This window comes from Zootoca vivipara, chromosome 12, assembly GCF_963506605.1.
Source record: "Zootoca vivipara chromosome 12, rZooViv1.1, whole genome shotgun sequence".
In the NCBI taxonomy this organism is placed as follows: domain Eukaryota; kingdom Metazoa; phylum Chordata; class Lepidosauria; order Squamata; family Lacertidae; genus Zootoca; species Zootoca vivipara.
The window spans coordinates 14738958-14756964 of NC_083287.1; the positions used below are offsets into that span (position 1 = coordinate 14738958).

Below are 18007 nucleotides of genomic sequence, written 5' to 3' on the forward strand. Positions count from 1 at the left end.
AAAGAGGTTCTGGGTTCAGAGACTTCTTCCCCCTCCCCATTATTTAGTTGTTGTTTTCTCCCTGGTCGGAAGAGGAGGAGGAGGAATAATCTCCCGGCGACGTGCACTCTGCGCTGGATTTCAACGCGAGGGCGCCGATGCACTTTCCAGACCAGGAAAGCTTCGGTCGCTCGCCCCGCCGTCCTAGAAGCGCTGCGCCGCGAGGGAAGGAGGAAAGCGCGACGGCGGCTCGGAAACGGCTTAAGACGCAGCAGCGTGCAGCCAGTCGCGGGGCGCGGCAGGGAGAGAGACACGGGCCCTGAAGGAGCTTAAAAGAGGGCGGCGGACGGGAAAGCGAGGAGGGAGGAGAGGCCAGAGCAACCGGCCCGCCAAGCCTGCAAGGAGGAAGCTCGGAGCAGCGCCCTCACACCGCGCCTCCTTGATGCCACCCACCGGGGCTCGCCAAGCGGGTCTCCGCCGCTCGCCGGGGTTCATGCTGCCTCCTTGCTAGCCCAGTGCCCCTCCCCCTTCTCTCCTCCCCCTAACCCTCCCTCCCCCCGCAATCCCCAATGGCTTCGTTCCCCGAGTCGGATTTCCAGATCTGCCCGCTGTGCAAGGAGATGTGCGGCTCGCCGGCTCCGGTCTCGTCCAATTCGTCCACCTCGTCGTCGTCCTCGCAGACTTCCACCTCGTCTGGAGGAGGAGGGGGTGGAGGAGGCGGCGGCGGCGGGTCTTCGTCGTCCTCCTCGTGCGCCCCGTCGAGGCGCCTGCACGTCCTGCCCTGCCTGCACGCCTTCTGCCGCCAGTGCCTGGAGGCGCAGCGCCACCCTGCCGCGGGGGACTCTCTCAAGCTGCGCTGCCCCATCTGCGACCAGAAGGTGGTGATCTCGGAGCCGTCGGGCATGGACGCGCTGCCCTCGTCCAACTTCCTCCTCAGCAACCTGCTCGACGTGGTCGTCGTGGCGGCCGCCGCCGAGGACCAGAAGAACAACGGGCGCCCCGGTGCACCGGGGGGAGGCGGAGGGAGCAACAGCAGCACCAACAACCGGCACCACCACCACCCTCGACAGCAACCGGCGCAGCAACAGCAACACCGCGCCTCGGCCGGCGGCGGCTCGTCGCCGGGCTCCGTGGCCGGCTCGGCGTCGTCGGGAGGCGGAGGCTCGTCGCTGCTACTCCGACGGCCGCACAGCCGCCAGGGCGAGCCTCGCTGCAGCTCGTGCGACGAAGGCAACGCCGCCAGCTCGCGCTGCCTCGACTGCCAAGAGCACCTGTGCGACAACTGCGTGCGCGCCCACCAGCGCGTCCGCCTCACCAAGGACCACTTCATCGAGCGCTTCGGCCCGGGGCCGCCCGCCTCCACCGGCGCCGGGCCCGCCTCGGCGGCCGCGCAGCTCGCCCTCAGCCAGCCCTACTCCGCCGCGTCTTACACCATCCTCTCCTCCGTCTTCTCGGACCGGGTCAACTACTGCCAGCACCACGACGACGAGGTGAGTGGCTCCCCTTGACTCGTTGATCCGAATCAGGGTTCTCAACTGGAATCGAGCATTTGGGGGAGGGGGAAGGGAATCCTCGCCTCGCCTAATCGATCCCAAGACGTGGCGCACTCGCACCACTTGAATGGCAGTGTATATGAACTTTTGGGGGGGAAGGTTGGCACCCTCAAATATTTTATTGGGGGGACCCTAAGAGTTGGCTCCTGTGCCTTGATCCGAATCGCCTTGCGTCTTGTGGGAGTGATGTTGAACCGCCTCTGAAGTTCAACAGGGAGAGAGGGGCCGGGGCTCAAGGGGATCCTGCAAACTGGCCTCGCCTGCCCTGATGTTTGGGAGTTTGTAAGTTGCACTGGATAGAGAACAGATTGCATTAACCTTATTGGGTTAAATTAAGTAATAAAGTCTCTGAACTACGAGTATTCAGCTTCTTGATCTGAGAACCCCCTCTGGAGTCCTGCCCCAAATCAACTTCAAATGGCTGCTTGCTTTGTTCTGGGGTGGTTGTTTTTTTGAGGGCTTTTTATTTTTAAAGGAAGATAATGCAACGTGGAAACGTGTTACTCTTTGCTTAGATCATGTGGGGCTGTGCTCTTTCCATCCTGGGTGGAGCGATCTGAATTAAAGAGCACCTACAGAAGAGGCATGTATATTTGAGCACCGTTTTGGTTTTGCTGGTTAACAGCACTAGGTTGCATGGCTTAAATTCACAGCTATTACTATATAGGACCCTGCTTCTGTATTTACCATTTACCCGGATTTTGTTCACAAGTGTGCACTGAGAAAATCTAAGGAGACAAATACTCCACTGTAGGCTACTGTTTGTTCCCTCTGATCTGCTTTGTGATTTCCAGGAAGGTGGTTCAAAGATGCTAAGGTGTAACCTATTTGTGTTAATTGGAATTGTTTTTGAATCTGCCCATAAGAACCTCAAGAGGAATGCTGTGAAATAAGGGGTCCCTCCTGTGCAAATTGTTGTTCTGTTAAGAATTTATAGCCGTTCTTACATGTTCCACTTGTCTTTTGCAGGAAATTTATATTTTTTCGTGCATTTGGCAATTCCCCTTATTGTATAGCTTCATTTATTCCTCATAATATTGTACTGTAGCTGTTCTGAAATGGGTCCCCCCCCCCAAAAAGGGCTGTCAAGTTCCTCCCCGAGGGCCCTTCCTTTCCAGGACATCTGGCAACCTTAATTTCCTTTAATTCTCCCCCTTTTTACACCTACATGGTGTGCTTGCTGCTTCCAGCCCTTTACTTCCCTGTTCTTGCGTCTTGCATGCTTTGTTCACGTGGAGCTGTCCACGCTTAACTGGAGTAAATCTCCATAATGCTGTACAAAGCAGTAGAGCTGGGGGGGGGGCGGGCATGTGCTGCAGGCAAGAGAGGATGGTTCAGAGCTCTTAAGAGCAAAACTTCCCGGGATGCTGAAGTACAAGTGATGTGTGTGTTCTGGTTGGGGGGGGGCATGAATTTAACAAGTTTAACACACAGTACTGAAATAAGAATCAAGTGCGAGAGCAGACAATTGAAGCCTGCAAACAGGATGTGTTTTTTCACTTTGTTGCAAGTTCCTTTTTGTGACTTCGATGTCTCTTCCCAGCACTGCAGGACTGTCTCCTGAGATGGACTGAAACTGGCTCCTTCAGGATTCCCTTCCTCATTTGTTTTCTTGAAAATAGTGGTTTACATGAGCAGATTACTTAACTTTGCCAGTTTAGACTGTGGGTTTTTAAAATGAAAATGCTACAAGTCCCGCTATGGAAATAGGAATTAAGGGTCACCATCTCTTATCTTGTGAATTTTGTGGAGGACTGTGGCATGCAAGTAAATCTACAAATGTGTAGCTTCTAGAAGTTTGCCAGGGTGTAATATGACCCAAGGCTGACCTATGGAACCAAATGCCTCTGAGCATATGTAAAGTTTCTCTCACTGCTGAGTAACAGCTAGAGCTTGCACATGTGGGATAGACAAAGGCTTACATGGTCAGAGGATGTGGTTTCAAGATGGCTTTGAAGCCCAGTCTGTCTCTCTCTCTCTCTCTCTCTCTCTCTCTCTCTCTCTCTCTCTCTCTCTCTCATATGCTGATTTACTTTTGCTCTTTTTCCTTTTTAAACAAGAATCTTCACTGTTTCAACTTTACTTACTTTCATGTGAGTTTCTTTTGATGTGTATGTTGTGTTGCAGTCCCCCCATCAAAAATAATAATCATGCTACTTATAGAGTGTTCAGTTTCCAAAAATATTCCTGTCACTGTTGTCTATTGTAGAGTTTATTTGATTGGGAAGGAAACATGAAAATGAAATGAGCTGCTGATCCTGAGATTGTTGCATAACAGGAGAGGTGCTTTTGAGCTTGCTGTCTCCTAAACCTTAAGCATTGGATAATACCTAAAATCAATTTCCTATTATAAAAAATATATGCTGTCTAGAGTGCCCAAGTTCTCACTTCTGATGTCGAAAAGCACCCAGTAACAGGCTGCTGTTTTGGAAGTTTCTATATTTAGTGAGATGAGACTTTTATGCTGCTAATAAAGAAACTTTTCGTTAGAAGGATCAAACACTTAATTAAATGAAAGGGAAAAAATAACGTTTAGATTTGCACTCCTAATAAACTAATCATTTAAACCAAAAGTTAGACCCAAATGCCCTTAAATTTGAATTCTGGCAAGCTTCCCATTAGTCACATAACATAAAATAGAAAGAGTTGGGACAGTGTAGAAACAATAAGAAAGCAAGAGCAAATTGCTTTAAGTTTATTTTTATAATGCTTTAAAACTACACCTGTACGCTGTAAACAATGATAGCATATAATCACATTGCATTAAAAGTATAACTAAAAGGCTGCAGCACATTGATAATCTCAATTTAGTGCAATTTTTCAAAGTACTAGCATTTATTTATTTATTTAAAAGAACAGAATCGTACTTGGCATAAATCTATATTCTAATAAATTAGTTACTGTAGCAATTAACTAGGTACTCTGATCGCCAAATAATAAAATCTAGTAGCAACTGCATGAACTGGAAGTTCAATTTGTGAGCCGACATTCCTCATTGCGACATTCCTCTTGGCGGTAGTGCCACAGTGGAATTTTCCATTGGCTTCATTGTTAAGAAGATAGCTTGCTTCCCAGCAAAGTTCTTAGCTGGTCCTGACTATTTTGGAGATAAGAGTCATGACTTGAGGACTGAGTGGGCAAAGTTTCCCCTTGGTTATTGCTATGTACATGCACTATTTAGGCTTAACCCCCCCCCCCAAATGTATTTTAAGAAGGACTGGTTCTTAGCAGAGCATTACAGTAGTCAAGCTCTGTTCATACCAAGAAACTGGGTGACCTTTTACCATATCTATGTGTGGTTATTTAGAAAAAAAAGGAGAAAGAATGCTTGAATTTGGTAAATAAAAGGAATGTTTAGGGAGCTTTCAGGAAGGGTTTGAGGAAATGCAAAAATCTCCTCATTAGCACTTGGTTCTCCCACAGAGCTTTCTAATGTTTAACAAATACTCCTGTCTCTTTGTGGGCCTCTGAAGGGCATTTGGAACACTTAAATGCAAAATTTTAAGCCTGCAAAGCTGAACCAAGAATAGCATTCCTTACTGCTGTAAGTATTCGGAATATTTCTGCTGATAGTTGTTGATGTCTTCTTCCCCTTCTTCCCAGCAAATATTTTCAGTACCTTCCTTCTCAAGTTATAGTTTAAACTGGTTTACCTTAAAAAGGGCACACAGTAAGAAACTGGAAATACTTGTTGCTATAGCTGCATTGGGCATGTTTCTTGAATGTGAAGTTGTAACTGAACCTTTAGTTGGAAGCTTAGGTTCCAAATGATACTGAGATCTTGTAGCATGCTGAAAAAACAAAGTTGCATTGCATCTTGCTTTGCGTTCATGTTTCTGTTGCCTGCTTCCTGCAAAAGTCTCATATCTGGATTTTCAGATGTATATTCACCTTGTCTAGAATAATTGCAGTAGATAATTGGTGAATAAGTGATGTAAACTCTTGTCACTGTAATATTTTAAAGTTGCAGTCCTAAAACACTTTCTGAAGGGTATGCTCACCCACCCACAAATACAGTTAGATTTTTGCAGGTAAAAATGTAGAGAATTTTATTTTTAAAAGAAGGTTTTAACTGTGTAGTGGGGGGAAAAACATTTGAATGTGCTGTGCTGCATATGGAGCACAATACAAATCTGATATTAACATTCTTCCTTTAATTTTTTAGCTTTGCCTTCCCCATCTAATGTTCAAACAACCTATGATGGGCCAGTGCTCCCATCACAGCTGCCATGTGGAAGCCAGTTTTTAGTTTCTGTTCATTGGCAGCTGTTTATTGCATGGAGCTGACAATTCTTAACCCTGACCATTTGTTGCCATGTCTTCAAGTGGCATAGAGAGAAATTGCTTGATCTGTGTTTGGTGAGCCACGTTGATCAGTTAAAATACTTTGCTTGTCCTGATGGACTTTCCTTATCCAGAGCTATAGGAGTGAGCTAAAACCTGGAATACTTGAGGAATCAAAACAGCAGTGGGGGAAGGAAGCATTTTCCTGTTCTACAAATGCGTCTGACGTACATCCCATAAAATAATAAGAGAAAGGTGTCCCTGATCTGGGAGACTGAACAATTGTGTTGCAGAATTCAGCCATTAAGTTTGCAATATAGAGAAGAATGAAACCCAAACATGCCAAGGCAATTCTTCAAAATACCACAACTAAATCCCTGAGTTTGAAATATTCCTTACTTAACACTGCAATTCTTATCAGTGTCTACTCAAGATGTAAGTCTCTAGAAGGCTTCTTCCCTAGTAAGTCTGTCAGAGAAGGTAACAAAAAATGGATAGTAGCATAAAAGGACCAGGAATACTTTCCATATGCTCTAGGTTTGTGACTTTTGTTGGTTTCTGTACAATGTTTGCTCTTCTGCAACTCTTCTTTACAGGGGTGTGTGGTATAGTGGCTAGAGCAGGCATCCCCAAAGTTCGGCCCTCCAGATGTTTTGGACTACAATTCCCATCATCCCTGACCACTGGTCCTGTTAGCTAGGGATCATGGGAGTTGTAGGCCAAAACATCTGGAGGGCCGCAGTTTGGGGATGCCTGGGCTAGAGAGTGGTGGACTAGGACCTGCATGACCCAGGTGCAAATGTCCACACAGCTGTGAAGCTCATCAGGCAACCTTAGTCCAGGTGTGCTTGATTTGCCCTCATTCTAATTTCTCTCCCTCTGTTGTAAGGATAAAATAGTGGGGAGAAGAGAGGTCACTGGAGGAAGGATGGGATATAAATGTAAGGTAAAGGTAAAGGGACCCCTGACCATTAGGTCCAGTCGTGACCGACTCTGGGGCTGCGCGCTCATCTCGCATTATTGGCCGAGGGAGCCGGCGTACAGCTTCCAGGTCATGTGGCCAGCATGAGAAAGCCGCTTCTGGCAAACCAGAGCAGCACATGGAAACGCCGTTTACCTTCCCGCTGTAGCGGTTCCTATTTATCTACTTGCACTTTGACGTGCTTTCGAACTGCTAGGTTGGCAGGAGCTGGGACCAAGCAACGGGGTGATTCGAACCGCCGACCTTCTGATCAGCAAGCCCTAGGCTCAGTGGTTTAACCACAGCGCCACCTATAAAATAGTGGGGAGAAGAGAGGTCACTGGAGGAAGGATGGGATATAAATGTACTGTACTGTAATAAGGAAGCCTGGCTAGTCTGCTAGGGCTTCTGTCTGTAGTGCGTGACTGTTTTCCACAGTCTTTCCATTTCTAGCTATTTTTGTGCTTGCCGAGTGGGTAAGGAATAAGTATCCTTTAACAGGATACCTTTAATCCAAGGGACAAACATGTTTATCTCAAGTTGTGCTGATTACCTTGGGTAAGTTAAAAGGGAGCTTGAACAGTGAAGGTGGGGAGAGGGAGGAGGAGAATGTTGTTTATTTAAGCAGCATTCTTGCACAGTGGCTTAGCTAATCTGTAGATGCGGTCTAGTTGTGGTGTCTTCAAATGCTTTTTACCTAGATTTGACACAGCTTTGGGTCTATGCAGGACAGCGTTTCTGTCTCAAAACAAAAACCTGAGATGTTCCCTGGAAAGATACTCCCCTGTTCTCTTCCTTCCTTGTTGAAGGAAGGGTGGCAAAGAAGGGGGAATAAATTTATTTCTAGCTTGCTCTCTTGTACCCACCCTCCAATATTTTCTCATGGAAGTGTTGCATGAGACTAGGGCCCTACAGGATTTAAGCTTCTTCCCCCGGGCCTGTAAGACTATTCCACCTGGCCTTTAATTTGAACTCAGCCTGATCTTTTATTTCCCTTCTCTTTTCCCCCTCCCCTTTTTATGAAGATTACCCGCTCTGGGACCCCACAGCTAATTCTCCCCTGGCCTCCTTGCTGGCCCAAGTAGCACTAATTTAGCCAGCTAGCCCTAGTGACTATCTAATGTTTAATTGGATGGATTTCCCCCAAATTGATTTTTGAATTTTATTGTAATTCATGCTTTTATACTGTATTTTATGCTGCTTTTATGTTGTATTACAATTAAGTGTTTTAAATTTGTTGTTAGCCACCCTGAGCCCGGGTTTCTGAACCGGGAAGGGCGGGGTATAAATAAAAAAAATCATTATTATAATTTATTATGATGGAGTTACTGTCGCCCTGTTTTGAATCTCGGTTTCCACATTATTTTGGGCACACACATCTCAGAAGTCCCATGCAGAATTTGTTGCGCACCGTTTGCAGAGTTCGAATCCAAGGGCATGTATTTTTATTTTTTCAGTTTTGCTATGATAACTTGTGCCACCTCCTTCATTTTTGGTCAACTTGTATCGCAAGGATGCCTACCCAGTACTGTTGCTTCCTGAAACAGCTTGCCATAAAACCATGACACTAGAATTTAAGAATTGTTCAAACTCCCCCCCCCCCCAGAAACACGCAAGTCTCTTAGGTAAACAACAGACTGCATGGTGCCAGCTTTCATAGCAATTGACCCCAAGATCCACATGCATCAAGACAAGAGCTAGTGAAAAAGTAACAATTTGATTATATAGAGTGTAAAATGAGAGAGTTAAACATTTCCCTCGGGCTCAAAGAGTAAGCCTCATATCTGTCTTGGTAAATCAGATGCTGAGTGAGCTTCTTCCAGCGACAAACATGTAGCTAAAGTTGGCTCATGGTTTCCAGTTCCTTATTTGCCTGAAAGTTTTAAAATGGAACTTAATCAGCAAATTGATTAAGCAACTGCAACCTGTGTCTACATGTTCCTACCCCGTATCATGGAGCTATGATGTAGACCAAATCTTATTTTGGGGTTCAGGGACATATACATAAATTTATTTAGGTGAATTAACTTTCCTGTGCTCCTAGCTTTATTTCAGATTAGTAACTGGGAACTAGTAACCAGTTTTGGCCCTGTATTCACAGGGTCGGTTTTTAATATGCACACCAAGCCTTGTTTCTTTTCATGCTTTCTCTGTTGATTTATCCCTCACGGACATTTTAAAAAAATTGCTTAGATTTATACCCTGTCTTTCAAATGCATAATCAAGGCATCTAACAATAACATTACAAAGTGGAAGGATCTTCCCACTGGAAACTTGCACCCTTTCCAAAAAATGTTTTCTTTTGCAGGGGGAGCCAGGGTGTGTCCTTTGTGAATTTAATACCCATGTGATATTTCCTCTTAACTCTAGGTTATGCTATTTCTCCTTTATACTCTCTTTTTAATCCTCTTTTTAGAGTGGTACTACATTGGATGCAGAACTTGATTTCTGGAGAAAAGTTGGTTGAACTGAGAAATAGAAGATTAAAAACTTTACACTGCTTGTATATCCTTGGGCAGCCTGGTGGGCGCCTAGCTATTTTGGACTACAACTCCCATCATCCCCCAGCTAACATATGTTTTGCTGGCTGGGGCTGATGGAAGTATAGTTCAAAACGGCTCCAGAGCACCAGGCTGTGCCAAGAGAATATTTTGCAGGTTCTGCATATAAATGGTGTTTTTAGTGTGAAAGAGGCAAAGTTGGTAGCATTTCTGCCACCTCTTCTTGGTCCTAGAGTGGTGGGGAAGAGGCAGCTGTAAATAATGTCACAGCTTTCTGGGTGAAATGGAGTAGGCTGCATGAAGGAGAAGGGTGTATTTTCAAAGATGTGTGCTAGGAAGTTTGCTGTCTAGCAGGGGATCTGAAGGGCCGTCTAGAAGGGGATCTCACAGGGCTGTCTTAAGCACCTCTGGCGCCGTGGTGCGACAGATCCCTCCGGGCCCCCCCTACCCCGTTTCCCAGCGCGATGTGTGGGTGGGCAGGCGTGGCTGTTGAGGGCGCTGCTGCGCACGGGCAGGCTGGCTCAGCGCACAGCGCTACTGCCTAGGGCGCTACTGCACAGAAGAGCGGGTGGCGGGCGGGCGCAGCTGCGATGCGCCCCCTGGCGGGCGGGCGCCGTGGCACCCTGCGCCACCCAGTCTGGCCGTAGGACCAGCCCTGGGATCTCATTTGAACATGGCCCATTGTGCTAGTCGTACCTTGGTTTTCAAACAACTTGGTGCTTGAACGTTTTGGCTCCCGAACGTCGCAAACCCTGACTATTCTGGTTTGCAAACTATTTTTTGGAAGCTAAACATCCAACAGGGTTTCCACAGCTTAGGATTGGCTGCAGGAAGCTCCTGCAGCCAATCAGAAGCCATGCTTGGTTTCTGAACATTTTGGAAGTCGAATGGACTTCCGGAACAGATTTCATTCGACTTCCAAGGTACGACTGTATTGGAAATGAGTTAGTATCATTTTTATTGTGGGATGCTCTGTTAGTCTTGGCTATATGCCACTTTTTCTTCTTTTGCTTCCCCCATCCTCTTCATTGTGTTGCTTTAGATTGCAGTGTGATCTCCCAATATTTTTCAGATGGCCAGGCTCTCATAGGTCCCATATATGCATTAGGTCTTAAGGCCGTAAATGGGCCCCTGACCATCAGGTCCAGTCGTGTCCGACTCTGGGGTTGCGGCGCTCATCTCGCTCTATAGGCCGAGGGAGCTGGCGTTTGTCCGCAGACAGCTTCCGGGTCATGTGGCCAGCATGACAAAGCTGCTTCTGGTGAACCAGAGCAGCACACGGAAACACCGTTTACCTTCCCACTGGAGCGGTCCCTATTATCTACTTGCACTTTGATGTGCTTTCGAACTGCTAGGTGGGCAGGAGCTGGGACCGAACAACGGGAGCACCCCCCGTTGCAGGGATTCGAACCGCTGACCTTCTGATCAGCAAGCCCTAGACTCTGTGGTTTAACCCACAGCGCCTATTCCTGAGGTAAAAAAGCTGGCATGTTTTCTAAGGTATAAAGGAGCAGTTGGTCAAAAACATATAAAAGTCCTGATGGCAGCAGAAATTAGGGCAAAATATTGTGTATTGCTTGGTTTTGGAACCTGATTAATTTTATCTGTGTCAGATATCAATTTCAGCTGTGTTCCATGCACTTCATCAAATACCTTGTGCAAAAAACCCTGTTGTGTGTCCAGTTCTTGAGAAAAGTGGAGGAAATGCTGTACTCCAGAAGCCAGCATGATGAGATACATTTGTACTCTCAGGATGACATGGATTTTCGTTCTTCTAGCCCAGCGTTTCTCAACCGCTGTTCCGCGGCACACTAGTGTGCTGCGAGACGCTGGCTGGTGTGCCGCGACGTGCGGCGACGAGAAGGGCGATTTGCATTGTCATGTGCCTGGCGGCCGCCAATACTCAATACTGACCCGCTGGAAAGGAAGCCGGCCGGGTCACGACGCGGGGCGAGCGCCCGCGTCGTGACCCGGCCGGCTTCCTTTCCGGTGGGTTAGCGTTTATGTATTGGCGGCCGCCAGGCACGTGACAATGCAAATCGCCCTTCTCGTCGCCGCACGTCGCGGCAAAATTTAGACAAACTAAACTAAAATTTAGACAAACTTAAAGAAGCTGGCTGGATGAGCTCAACCTGAAACTTGCTGAGCAAAGGATTGTGCTGGCAGAGAAATCAGCGGTTTGTGAAGCCTTATTACAGGAGATTGCAACCAACACAGCAATTGGCAAGTGTTTCTTACAGTCATAATTATATAGTCAATATAGGGCGGCACAGTTAAATTTTTTAACTTTTTTAATGGTGGTGTGCCTCGTGATTTTTTTCGTGGAACAAGTGTGCCTTGGCCCAAAAAAGGTTGAGAAACACTGTTCTAGCCTTTCCTTAAAAATGAGAAACAGAAGTGAGTTCTCTCTCTGTGTTTTTTAAAACAATGGAAACTCTCCTCTCCGTGTACTTCCTGGAATGTATATATCTGCTTGGACCAGAGCTCTTGTGACCTTTTAAACTTATGAATGGACTGGCTAATTGCACTAAAACAAGTATTGCCATGGGTTGGCTCCCAGGTCCCTGCAACTTTTGATGTGTAGCTGGCTTTAATGTTAACTTGTACTGTATTCTGATCCTGCCTCATGCAACACTAGACTTAAGACATGACAAGAGAGCTTAGTTCCTAAACAAACAAACAAACAAACAGCTTGAAATTGTGAATAAGTTTGCTGCTGTGTCACCTTGGTATCTTGTGTATACTTCCATAATCTAAATGTCTGCCATCTTAACGGTGTGCTAAGTGGAAACCCGGAAGCTGCATTTCCTTAGAAAGTTAAGTAGTGGCAATGATGAATACCAGTGGTTGTCAAATGCATCCAGTTATGTTGCCCATGTGATTTTTGAGGTGGGGGTGGGGCGAAAGATAAAAAAGCTATAGTTCTTCTTAGGGAGTAGAACAGGAGAAGAAGGAAACATTGATCTAGATCAGGGGTCAGCAAACTTTTTCAGCAGGTGGCCGGTCCACTGTCCCTCAGACCTTTGGGGGGCGGACAATTTTTTTGGGGGGGGGGGAAATGAATGAATTCCTGTGCCCCACAAGTAACCCAGAGATGCAAAAGCACACATTCTACTCATGTAAAAACATCAGGCAGGTCCCACAAACAACCCAGAGATGCATTTTAAATAAAAGGACACATTCTACTCATGTAAAAACATGCTGGTTCCCAGACCGTCCACGGGCCGATTTTTTTTTTAAAAAAGATACTTTTTATTAAGTTTTCCAAATAAACAACATTCAACAACAACAAAAAACAACAAACACAATCACAAACAACAAAAAAGAATTTTTCCATTTTATCTTCTATTCACCTATTCTACTTCTCTTGCTCTGCCGAGCTTTGACTTCACTCCCTCCCATCATTCGGTTTTCTTTCCCACTCTTATCTCGCAGTTCCTTTTAGTTCATCTACTTAAAGTCAGTTCGTAGGATTTATTTCAGTCCTGCAAGTGTCTTTAAACTTCTACAGTTGTTCTCCATATAGTCCACGAATTTACTCCATTCCTTTTGGAACCTTGTCTCTCCCTGGTTTCGGATCCCGCAGGTCAACTTAGCTAACTCTGCATAGTCAGTCATTTTTGTCTGCCACTCCTGTCCACGGGCCGGATTTAGAAGGTGATTGGGCTGGATCTGGCCCCCGGGCCTTAGTATGCCTACCCATGAGCTAGATGTATGTAGCTCTGGTAGAACCAATTCTAATTCTAAGCTTGCACATGCTGATTAGATTTCCCTCCCCACCCCCAGTCCTTCTGTAGGTTGCTTATTTGACCTTAGCAGATGGTAAGGTTTCTAACTTTTAACATAGGGCGAGGAATAGAAAAACCAATAAAAAGTATCTTTCATCATGCAAAGTATCATTCCATTAAAATATCTGTATATCGGGAGCATTGCATTTCTAGAGTGGGACCCTTTGTCAATATTGTGCTAAAATGAAAGACACTGTGCCAATCAGTTTTGTGTTGGCAACCACCACCAAAATGTTCAGTAATGTGCAATGGGTGCTTCTCTTGTAGAAGCAATTCAGTCAGAAGAATATTCTGTGCCAGAAACTTTGAAAAAGTTTCAGATGGGACATTTTCCAGCCCTACCAGGTGAAGTCTGTCATTGAGCATGTACTTTGCCACTCAAGCCTAAGGGGGAAGGAAGTGGATTTGGTTCTGTTGCCCTCTGTGGACTGTGTGAAAAATCCAAATAGGTGGAGATGCATTTCCTCCCTGTTATCAAAGCTTTCATGTAGGAAAGAGGAGAGACCCTTTCAATGAAAGTTGCGTTAGTGCTGAGGCTGCCCATCGCTCAACCAATAAACACTATTTTAGAGAAGTGTGTGCTGGCAGCATCTCCTGGACTGAATCCTCCTCTTTGTCTTTTCTGTGTTGTTGCAGATTTGTTGATTAACCTGAAGGTCTCTTCTCCTCAACTTCATCTTGGAATGGAGATGAATATTTGAGGAGGTGAACTTTGGTGTGTTGGCTTCCTGATCTTGGCTTCTAATGGCTTTTGGCTCCTCCCATCCTGTCCCTGATCTCCAACACTCCATATTAAGAACAGTGAATGCTGCTTTCCCAATGGCTAATGCAGTCTTTGTTAGGCTGTTGTGGGCCTGGCAGGTTCCCAAATTCGGTTATTGCACTATTTAGGAAACTTTTTACGTACAGCCATACCTTGGTTTAAGTACACCTCGGTTTGAGTATTTTCAGTTTAAGTACTCCGCGGACCTGTCTGGAACAGATTAATCCAGTTTCCATTACTTTCAATGGGAAAGTTTACTTCAGGTTAAGTATGCTTCAGTTTAAGTACGCCACGGACCGTCTGGAATGGATTAATACACTTTCCATTACTTTCAATGGGAAAGTTCGTTTCAGGTTAAGTACACTTCAGACTTCCGGAACCAATTATGTTTGTAAACTGAGGTACCACTGTAGTAAGATAATGGAGCCTCTTATAAGGGGGCAACTTGAAACCCTACTGCTCTCTACAATGGTTCTTGTGCCTTTTTACAAGCACACAAGAAATTCCAGGTTTACACCGATATAGTACAAGCGGGAAATGACCAATATAAATGCCTGGGATAGAACGCCATTGATTGGGCTTATTGGGAGATACCACCTTCCCTTCAAGTAGTCTGTGAAGGACACCACCTATTTTCTCTCACACGTGTCTTTTGAAGCAAATGCTGATCTTGCTTACATTAGATTTAAAAGTTAATTATCCTTCTCCTAGAAGTACATAGGCTGGTTTTCTCCCCTCTGCCCCCCCCAAAAGGGAACAAATTGATAGCATTAACAAGTATTGACAGTTTGAGACCTGTAGACTTGAGTTCTGGCGTGCTTGCTTGAGAAGGCGACTCAGCTGACTGGATGATTATTCCCACCCCCCCTTTGCATTTACTGCGAAGATTATGCAAACTCAAACTGATTAAGTTCAGATATTTATGAGCCTTTATTATTTTTGATACCAGCTTCTAACTGGGAATGCAACATACAGGTACTTCCTCATCACTCTGTGAATACAGACCTGATCTTGCCTACTTGGCTGTCTGAAGAAGAGAAGCAATTTGGGATCATTTTTAAAGAAGTTTTTGTTGCCTTTTAGTCAATGTTAGCCATGTGTGTTGACATGAAGAAGTAAGCTCTTCAGAAAGGTCTGCGTTTTCTAACGGTAGACTGTGTGTATAAGCATTTATTTAGGAAACTTAAAAAATGTCTCTAAACTACACTTCAGGATAAGCTTATTTGGTGGTGCATGGTTGGATGCAGTGATAATACACTTAAACTGGCTTTCATTATGCTCCAGTAAAAATCACCAGCCTTCTGGGAGCAAAATTGCATGTTTCTGGTAGCTACTAAAGCTCCCTCCCAAGACTCTGGTGTGAGGAATACAGTGAATTCCCACAACACACTATTGTGTCCCACTGTGGCTTACCTTGCTTTTTACTGGAGTTCTGGCCTCTGTTAGGAAGCAGTCCAAATGTTTTACTGACTTTTCTATTAAATAGAACCACGCATGTGCCAATTTTTAGCTTTTCCCAATCAGTTAAAAATGGTTGGGATCTACTCAAAGATAATGCTGGGGCCAATATTATTGTGTACTGTATATGGGTACATGACCATATGTCATGTATAGCCACGATCACAGAAATGGCAGCGTCTCTGAACACCAATGGTTAACACTGTTTCTCTGCATGACCATTTATTTAGAAAACCTCTCCACCCTTCCATTGGGGCCAGAAGGCTCATGGTGGCTTAACACAAATTTTCACCAAAAACACAAAGGAAAACTTTAAAAATACTTGCCATACTACAAATATACACAACTGTTTCATACATGAATACACACATTGTAACGATCCGTATTAAATATTTTATAGGAAACTTGTACAAACACTAATTTAGCAACTGTCTTCAATCCAGTAATCGTATTGAATGCTACATGGTATATTTGTTATGTTTTTAAATTTTAAACCGACAGATGTTGTCACAACTCCCCACGTTCTACAAAATGGTTCATATGTACCATCTTCATTAGTCGTCAGTTTCAGTAGTGATAACAACTCTTGAGCGTGCTTTCGAGGGGTCTCTTATTCTATTTCAAAAATAGCATCAAAAATTGCTACTGTAAAGCTTTCAACAGCCGCAGAGATGCTTATAAAACACCTAAGCAGGAAATTGGCCTATTAAAAAACTACTCAGCTCAACAGGCCCAATGTCTGCTGCAACAAAAATATCTTGTTCAGACAATGGAAGGTCGAGAGGGTGCCAAACAAGCTTTCAGGTGAAGGGAATTCCAGCGTTTGGGCACAGCCACAGAGAAGGCCTCTTCCTGTAGCTCTTCCTGCATCCCAACCAAGGATGCTTCTGGCACCCTTAGAATTCAGGGTGCCCATGTATTCAGATGCACATGGCTTAAAAATTAAATAAACACCTGGCCACTTGCATGACAGTTCACACATGAATTGGCCCTTTGCTAAACATTCTGAGTTAGGAGGTTGCTTTGGATAAAACTCAGGAAACAATTATTGCTACTTTTTTTTACAAATTAAAAATGTAGAATCAAGTGTGGAACAAAACCATCACAGGAAATGGGCATGAAATATTGAAGCAGAGACAAAGAGGGGAGCCAGAGACATCAGTAATACATTACTGATTTTTTTAAATATAATAGAAATTATAGTAAGGCTATAAAACAACCCATTGACATGGATTATCCCTTAATTTCCAGGGAGATGAGTGGCATTTCCAGAAAACATTAGTTCATGAAGCTCTGCGTGTATTTCTAATTTTTTTTTTGTATTATCCACAGCCATTTATAAGTCGTGGGGGTGGGGTGGAGATTGGTATGATTTCATTGTTTATGTTAATAATGCAGAACATAACCAACCAAAAAGTAATTTGTCCTTCCTCCCCCCCCTTTTTTTTACCTGTAGAAGTTCTCAGTTTTTACATCTTTTTTTTTCTTGTAGGGTTGGTTGCTAGGCAAACCATTACAGTGGAACCTCGGATTATGAACACCTCGGTTTACAAATTTTCGGTTTACGAACACCGCGGACCCATCTGGAACGGATTAATTCACTTTCCATTAATTTCAATGGGAAAGTTCGCTTCAGCTTATGAACGCTTCAGTTTATGAACAGACTTCCGGAACCAATTGTGTTCATAAACCGAGGTATTCGCTAAGAGTTGCCATGGGTCAAGATACCTTTAGTTCAGTGGTTCCCAACAGGTGGTCCGGGGACCCCCAGGGGTCCGCGAGCTATGCCAGAGGGGTCCGCAAGATGCTATTAGAATAAAAAATATATTAAATATATTTCGTATGATAACAGATTTTTTGTTTTGGCAGTAGTTCTGCTGTATGCCGCAAGGACTACAAGAAACTTGGAGATAAGGCAATGAAAAAGATCCTTCCATTTGCAACCACATATAATATGAGCAAGCATTTTCTTCCATGTGTTTCATGAAAAACAAATATAGGAATCGGCTCGACATGGGGTCGGATTTCAGAGTGAAAGTTTCAAGTTTGGAACCTAATATTTCAGAAATAATGGACTCAAAGGACAGATTTAACTCATCTCATTAAGAACTGAAAATTAAAACTAAAAATTAAAACTAACTGTATACTGATGGTTTACAGTTACTGTTGTAACTGTAAAAAACATATAAATATAAAATATAAAAAGACTCTTAATTTGGCTCCCACTTTTTAATTTTAGGATTAGGAATTAATGGGGGTCCTTGTCACAATAGCGGCTCGATGAGGGGTCCTCGAGAAAATTTTGTTGGGAACCCCTGCTTTAGTTAACAGCAGAGCCATACAGTGGCTAAATCATAAGCAAATTTGACTACACTATGGAAGTAGTGGTTACAAGTAGAACATAGGTGTTTTGCTTTACTGAGGAATGAGTGCTGATAAAACAAAAGCAATAAATCCAACTTCAGATTTGTCCCCCAAAAAGTGTTTTGGAAAGCTGCAGATCTCTGTGCTAAGAACTGCATTCATGTTATCTGAAGCTAGATTAAGAATTGCTAGATACTAGAGAAATCTTAAGGACATATAACATAGGCTATTGGTATTCAAGATTATGCTTCATTACATTGTTTGGAGAAGTCAGGTGACATTCTTAGATTGATCCAGTTGTGTGTGCTTTTTAAATCTCCCCACTCCAAAACCCAACAACGTACAATAATGACAGT

General features: G+C 44.4%; 1 protein-coding gene across 1 annotated transcript in view; it reads left to right on the forward strand.

Annotated features, from left to right (window-relative positions):
- Window positions 1-548: 548 nt before the first annotated feature.
- Window positions 549-18007, forward strand: part of TRIM71 (tripartite motif containing 71) — a 49805-nt gene continuing 32346 nt past the window's right edge. Inside the window, exon 1 of the mRNA XM_035129654.2 lies at window positions 549-1469. Coding sequence (XP_034985545.1) covers window positions 549-1469 — 921 coding nt within the window. The remainder of the gene's footprint in view (window positions 1470-18007) is intronic.